Source organism: Melozone crissalis, unplaced genomic scaffold (genome assembly GCF_028551555.1).
Source record: "Melozone crissalis strain CALT ecotype California unplaced genomic scaffold, PUWL_Pcris_2 ptg000032l_1, whole genome shotgun sequence".
NCBI lineage: Eukaryota > Metazoa > Chordata > Aves > Passeriformes > Passerellidae > Melozone > Melozone crissalis.
The window spans coordinates 5,359,746-5,367,210 of record NW_026535810.1 but is presented as its reverse complement, the minus strand read 5'-3'; the positions used below and the strand labels follow the sequence as shown (position 1 = coordinate 5,367,210).

The 7,465-nt window shown below is 52.5% G+C and overlaps 1 protein-coding gene across 1 annotated transcript; it reads left to right on the top strand.

The window, feature by feature from the left end:
• Positions 1 to 337: 337 nt before the first annotated feature.
• Positions 338 to 4,664, top strand: LOC128940115 (somatotropin). The gene is made up of 5 exons (XM_054281412.1): positions 338 to 344; positions 455 to 618; positions 1,595 to 1,711; positions 2,057 to 2,218; positions 4,464 to 4,664. The coding sequence occupies exons 1-5, from the start codon at positions 338 to 340 to the stop codon at positions 4,662 to 4,664; spliced, it is 651 nt and encodes a 216-aa protein (XP_054137387.1).
• The last annotated feature ends 2,801 nt before the right edge of the window (positions 4,665 to 7,465 follow it).

Sequence of the window (7,465 nt, the reverse complement as noted above, 5' to 3'; positions counted from 1 at the left end):
GGTCTGTGTGAGCACAGGTGGACATTTGTGTTGGGTGTCATGGGCTGAAAACCTTTAGGCTTGACCAAGATCACCAAATGCTAAAGGTGTGACCCAGGGACCAAACGCAGCTGGTCACAGCACAGGTGATGCCAGCCAGGACAGGGACAAGGCCTAGGGGAAAACATCAGAGAAAACCACAGGGACACCCCTTATTTTTCATGGAGCAACCACAATTCCAGCCAGGAAGGCGCTGCTGGTCTCAGTGGGAGCAGCCCCAGCCCCAAGGGCAGGTCCAGTGAAAGGGTCTCCCTCAATTTTGGGAGGGCTGAGCCCACCCAGTGTCCAACAGGGCACTATGGAAGGTGAGCATGGATCCACCACGGGCAGAACAGGCTGGGAATGAACTCCCAGGTGCCACCTCCTCCTCAGCACAGTCCCAAGGACTCCCAACACCTTCCTCTCCACTTTGCAGACTCCTGGCTCTCTCCTCTGGCCATTGCTGTGATCACCGTGGCACTGCAGTGGCCACAGGCAGCTGCCACCTTCCCGGCCATGCCCCTGTCCAGCCTGTTTGCCAACGCTGTGCTGAGGGCTCAGCACCTTCACCTCCTGGCTGCCAAGACCTACAAGGAGTTTGTGAGTGCTGTGGCCTGAGGGCATCTCCTCTGTGTTTCCTTGGTGGCTCCAGGGCTGTAAAGCTTCCCAGAGAATTCCCAGCTCTTGGTGTCTTTGCCAGCTCTCAGCGAGGAGAAGAAACCTTAACAGGATAGGGCAGGTTGTGTCCCACCAGCCTGGACACTGTCACCTCTCTGTCTCCTCTCTGATGCCTCCTTGGGGCCATTTCCACCTGTGTCCAGACCCCCTGCACAGGGGTAGATGGGAGGTGACACAGATATTTTGCAGGATTTTCCTGTCACCTTTGTCCTGCTGGGTCGGAGTGCTTAAACCCATCAAGTGCCTGCTGCTGCCCAGGAGCTGGCATGGGCTGTCCTTTTGGCACATGCTGTCCCTTTGGCACACGATGTCCTTTTGGCACACACTGTCCTTTTGGCACACGCTGTCCCTTTGGCACACGATGTCCCTTTGGCACACGCTGTCCCTTTGGCACACGCTGTCCCTTTGGCACACGATGTCCCTTTGGCACGGGCTATCCCTGAGGATCATCTCCTCCTTGGGAGAACCTGTCCCAGGTGTGTTCTGCTGCTACCCAGGATCTGGCATGGGCTGTCCCTTTGGCACACAGTGTCCCTGGGGATCATCTCCTCCTCAGGAGAACCTGTCCCAGGTGTGTTCTGTTCCTCCTCCTGCTGCAGTCACCTGGAGCAGTGCCTGCCCACCCTTGTGACACCCTCTGGTGACACTGAGTCGCCTGCTGCCCCCGGGCACAGCTGACCCTTACTGAAGAGCAGCACCTTGCCCTAGGGAGAGGGGGAATTTCAGGGCAGCTGTTGTGCCAACACACAAACTCCTGTTTCCCACCCTGTCCAGAGGCACCTCCTGTCTCCCATTTATTCCTTGCAAAGAGGAACCATGCAGGACAGCTCGGGAATTCTCTGTGCTCTTCTCCAGCCCACGGGCAGCAGACCTGAGTGTATCTGGGATGTCTCCACAGGAACGCAGCTACATCCCAGAGGACCAAAGGCACACCAACAAAAACTCCCAGGTAGCCTATTGCTACTCAGAAACCATCCCTGCTCCCACGGGCAAGGAGGATGCCCAGCAGAAATCGGTGAGTTCTGACCTGGGGCAGGCACAGACCTGTCTGTGGAGTCCCCACTGCAGGATCAGAGCGTTTCCACCTGTGAAACCTTTGGTGCTTTCACCCTCCTCTCTCTTTTTTGCTGTTTCAACCCTGCAGACTCTTCTGGTTACACTGTAAATCATATTCCCAGCTCCAGCATGAGAACACTGCTGTCTGCACAGGACCTGGGGCTGTGTGCTGCCCTCAGCCTGCAAACTGAGCTGCAGGAGCAGTGTCCCTCTCTGGGTCACTCCAGGCTGCTCCAGAGGGAGCAGGACACTCCACCAAACACCACACCTACTCAGCTTTGACCCTTTCCTGCCTCAATTTCAGGACATGGAGCTTCTCCGGTTTTCCCTGGTTCTCATCCAGTGCTGGCTGACCCCAGTGCAGCACCTGAGCAAGGTGTTCACAAACAACTTGGTTTCTGGCACCTCAGACAGGGTGTATGAAAAGCTAAAGGACCTGGAAGAAGGGATCCAAGCTCTGATGAGGGTAAGTCCCAGCTGTGGGATAACAGAGATCTTCCAGGCACGGGGCACTCTCAGGGATCCACAGACCACGAGAAACCTCCCTGAATTCCACATCCTTTGGACTTTGTTTCCCTTTAGATAACAAGATCATGTCCCCCCCAGTGCACAGGTCCCACCACACAGGACAGGTGTTACCAGCACCCCTCAGGGAGCAGATTCCACCAGGAATCACAACATTCCAAACCCAGCACCCAACATCAGACAAACAGCAGCACAATATCTGTTACATCTCCAGGCAAAGTACTTTGAAACAGGCACATTTTGCAAGGTTTGAAACCTCACAACATTTTATAAACACATTTTATACAGGGAAGGACTTGCTCTGATGTTTTCCTCTTCCATTAATACAACACTCCAAGCTCAGAGCTGGAGGGGGTTCTCTCCAAGGAAGATCTTGTCAGAGAATCCCAGAAAGGTTTGGGTGGGAAGGGATCTCAAAGCCCATCCAGTGCCACCCCTGCCATAAGCAGGGACACCTTCCACTATCCCAGATTGTTCCAGGCCCTTTCCAACCTGACCTTGGACACTGTCAGGGATCCAGGGGCAGCCCCAGCTGCTCTGCGCACCCTGTGCCAGGGCCTGACCACCCTCCCAGAGAGGGACTTTAGTTTAAAACCATTCCCCCTTGTCACTCTCCCTCTCTTTTAAAGCCCCTTTAACGTCTTCTTAATTTTGGGTTTGTTGTTTTAAATTAAATCGCCCATTATCTGCCAGGACACCCTCCAGTTATGCTTATTCTATAAGTTTATCTACCAGAGTCACCCTGAAGCTGTAGCTGTGAGAAATGAGTCTGGGCCATTATTTACATCTTCTAGCTGTCAAATAACTCTTCAAGTCAGGCCCTGTGAGCACTCCCAGAGTTTCTGTGCTGGAGTAAGAAGGCAAAGGAATCAGGGTCACTGCAGATTTTGCTCTGCATTCTATGTGTGTTTGGGCATTGGGGAGCCACACACTGAAATGACACAAATATTCCTTTTTCACCAACTGATGACACTTTCTACTTCACCAAAACCATTCTGATGCTGAGCACAGCAGGGGGAGTGGGTCAGCACAGATCTCCATATGGAGATATGGGGCTGGATCAGAGCTTTGGGAAAGTGGGGGAAGAGAGAATTATTTGTGCAGTTCCCCATCCCTTTGGCTGCTTTTACAAATACATCAGCAAAAAGGGGAGCAACAAGGAAAATTTCAGCTCAATGGGGTTTTCACTGTCAGTGGGGTTTGATCCACCAGTATTTCTCTGTGATTTTGCCCTTATTTTAAGCCCCCCTAGGACACTCCTGCCTCCCCACAGCCCCGTGTGTGTCACTGGCACTCTCAGTGTGCCATCACCCCACGGCACCACCTCCACCTGCGCCCAAAACGGTAGCAGGAGTCCTTGTAAAGCATATGTATTGTATAAGTGGCTGTGCCCCAGTCCTAGTTATTCTAAATGAGCTACAGCTGTGAAGTCCTTAGTTGGGCAGCAGCTGTGGCTCGTGAAGGCTACTAGGATAAAAGGGGGTGCGTTGAGGGCATTGGAGGAGCCCTGATGAAGCCACAAGGAATTACACTTCTGAGAAGAGCTGCATGTGAGAAAACGAGCCAGAAGATTTGGACTCTAGAAATAATAGAACAACAATATGATTACAATGAGTGGTGACCCCGACATGATCCCTGATGAGATAGTTGGTAGAGATAAGAACAGCCAAGAGCTGTGGATGGCCTTTGAGCCAGGACTGTGGGAAAGACAGCCAAGAGCTGTGGAAGAACATAGCCTTTGAGTCGAGGAGCTGTGACAGCCAAGAGCTGTGAAGAATACGGCCTTTGAGCAAAGAGCTGTGTGTGTGTTGTACAAGACATTTGAGTCTTGGGGTAAAACATGTATTGTGGGAAATGTATGTCTTGTACTTAAATATCTGTATCATATTTGAACATCTGTCAGTAAAAGAAAAAGGGGGAAATGTAGGAGGAGTCCTTGTAAAGCATGTGTATTGTATAAGTGGCTGTGCCCCAGTCCTAGTTATTCTAAATGAGCTACAGCCGTGAAGTCCTTAGTTGGGCAGCAGCTTTACAAGGACTCCTGCTACACAAAACCCCACCTGAAACCCCATTTAAGAGCGGGGGGCAATGCCCCTGACCTGTCCCAGGGCTCGGCAGGAGGTTTGTCCCTGGGAGACGCCCCTGTCCGGCCCTGCCTCTCCCGGAGTGTCCCCGTTGTCCCGCAGGAGCTGGAGGAGCGCAGCCCGCGGGGTCCGCAGGTGCTCAAAACCACCTACGAGAAATTCGAGCTCCACCTGCGCGGGGAGGACGCGCTGGTCAAGAACTACGGGCTGCTCTCGTGCTTCAAAAAGGACCTGCACAAGGTGGAGACCTACCTGAAGGTGATGAGGTGCCGGCGCTACGGAGAGGGGAACTGCGCCCTCTGAGCCCGCCCCGCTCCAGGGAGAAGAAACTGGAGAATAAAACCCGCTACTGCCGACATGAGTCTGGCTTTGGGGGGCACGAGTTTGGCTTTTCGGGGACACGAGTCTGGATTTTTGGGGGGCACAAATCTGGATTTTTGGGGGCACAAGTCTGGCTCTTGGGGGGGCACAAGTATGAGTTTTGGGGGACAAGAGTCATGCTTTTGGGGAGCACAAATCTGGATTTTGTGGGGGTCACGAGTCTGGGTTTTGGGGGACAGGAAGCTGGGTTTTCGGGGGCACGGAATGTTCGGGGGATGGGAGGGGCGAGATGCCGCAGGGAGAGGTGTGATTTGGGGCTGGGAGGTGTATTTTGGGTTGGAGGATGAGGATTTGGAGCTAAGGAAGGGGGATTTAGGTCTGAGAATTTGCTTGAATTTGGGGTGGAGTTGGGAGCAGGGGATGAGGATTTGGGGCTGGGAGGTCAGATTTGGGGATAGACTTGGGACTACGGGGTGGATATGGGGTGGGGCACAATTGGGGCTGAGATGGGTGGATTTGTGGCTTTGGGGAGATTTAGGGGTAGATTTGGGATTGGGTGGTGGATTTAGGGCTGTGAGGGGGGATTGGGGAGAGGATTTGGGGCTGAACAGCAGTTTGGGCCTGGGGGTGGATTTGGGGCTGCAAGGATGAATTAGGGCTTGGATTTAGGGTTGGGGCAGAGTTGGGACTGAGGGGAGTGAATTTGTGGCTTGGGAGGGATTTGGGGGTAGATTTGGGACTGAGAGGCAGATTTGGGGCTGGGAAGGTGGATTTGGGGTCTGAGGAGGGTGGGGGCAGGGGGTGAATTTGGAAGGTGCTGAGTCCAAGGTGGTTGGTTGGTGGTACTCATGAGGTGGGTGCTGGCACCAGCCTTGGCACAAGCCCTGAGCAGAGGATTTTTCCTGTCACTGCATTTGGGACCACCACAGCTTCCCTGGGGAGGCTCAGTTTTGTGCCACAGCCCACTCACCTCCGCAGGTGCAGGCACTTATCACCACAAACCTCATGGCAAAGGGGGAAAAGCTGACAGCAAGGGAAGCCCTGGCCCTGCAGGGTCATGCTTGTTATCGAAGCAGCTGAAATGAGGGCACACAGAGGTGTCCCCAAATCCCCTCAGTTGTTTTAACTTATTCCCAGTGCTCAGCTCCATCAGTGCTTGTCCTTGTGGTGCCATTTCCTGGGACCCTGATGTGCTTCCGCTTGTGCCACTAAAAGAAGGGTTTGCATTTCCTTGTCTGCTTGGAAGGAGCCAACTCCATGGTGGCTTTGGCTTCTCTGGAGCTGCTCCTGCCATGAGCCAGCCCTGGGCACTGCCAGGGAATGGTCCCAGTCCCCAGGCTGCCAGAGCTCCCAGGGATGCCCAGGGTGGGATTGTTGGGGTGTCTGTGCAGGGCCAGGGGAGGGACTGGATGATCCTTGGGGGTCCCTCCCACTCAGGATATTCTGACTCTTCCTGCAGTTTGCCTGGAGCAGTGTCTGCCCACCCTTGTGACACCTGGTTCCCTGTGGTGACATTGAGTCACCTGCTGTCCCTGGGCATGGATCCTTACTGAAGAGCAGCAGCAAAACTGGAGCTTTTTGGGGTTTGACACAACCAATACCCATCAGATTTTTTGTTGAGAAGATGGAATTTCTGCTGGCTTGCTGTCTCTCCACACTCCCCCTTGCAGGCCCTGCTCTCCAGCCCCTTCCAAAGGCACAGCAAGCTGTGGCCAGTACTGCCCCCAAGGGAAGGGAGCAGCAGAGTCAAACAGAAAGCTCTGTTCCTGCAGAACCATCCCTCAGCTCCCTGCCTGCTCCCTTCCCTTGGGACAGGGTGGGAGGCAATTAAGAACCCACCCTCCACAAAGCACTGTCCAGCCCAATGGAAAGGGGAACAGACGGGGATTTGGAAGGACTTGCTCAGGATGAGAGTGGCCGTGTGTCCTCCTGGCTCATTGCCTCGTGATGTCAGTCAGCCCTTCCAAAGCAGAAACATTCCCAAGTGGTAAATTCTGGGGAAGCTGCCCCTCATATATGGCAAAAATATGTGCACAGGGAGGAAACTAGAACACGTTGTAGAGAGGAATTTACACTTGATTTCTCTCCCAGGCCAATGAATTGTCTTTGGAACAGTTTGACCTCAAAGAAGAAGTTTTGTTTGATCTCAGTTTTAATGATGCCACAGAATTAAAGCAGCTCTGTCTTCATCGTTTCCAAGAGTTTTGCAGTGTTTTATTAGGGATGAAAGTTTAATGTTCTGAGACACCATGTGCGTCGCATCCAATGTCTGCTTCTCCTCCAAATATGTAACAGCAACAGAAATGGGCAATAAACCTAAATGCTACTAAAAGTAAGCCCCCAAATAAATGCTGGTTTTAGAAAGGAGGTGTTTTCCTGTCAACTTATTGAGGTCAGCTATATCTGGAACCAGCAGAGCTGCAGGATTATTTAGACAGAGTATCAGACGTGTGCAGCACTTCCAGAACAACAAAAGGAAAAAACCCTCCCTGCAGGAGCCCACGTAAAGCCCAGAGCTGCTCTGAGAAAACTGGAGGGGGAAGGTGTCTTACCAGCAGGAGTAGCTGTGGGACTTATTTGCACAGGCACAGGAAAAGTATTTCTCTAAGAAGAGAAAAAAAAAAAAAAAGCCTTGTAATAAATGTGTTGAGCCACAAGAGTCTTGTCAACCACAGGTGTTGAACCCCAAGTAGTTGGGGCATTACCATTACGTAAAACAAAGGTTCCTTCTACTTTCAAACATGTTTTCCATTAAATGAAATGAGATTGTGTAACCTGGTAAT

Excerpts from the sequence above, each read along its gene's own strand:
- LOC128940115 (XM_054281412.1), top strand. Across the intron at positions 619-1,594 it reads CCAAGACCTACAAGGAGTTT|GAACGCAGCTACATCCCAGA; the intron begins GTGAGTGCTGTG and ends ATGTCTCCACAG. Across the intron at positions 2,219-4,463 it reads GGATCCAAGCTCTGATGAGG|GAGCTGGAGGAGCGCAGCCC; the intron begins GTAAGTCCCAGC and ends GTTGTCCCGCAG.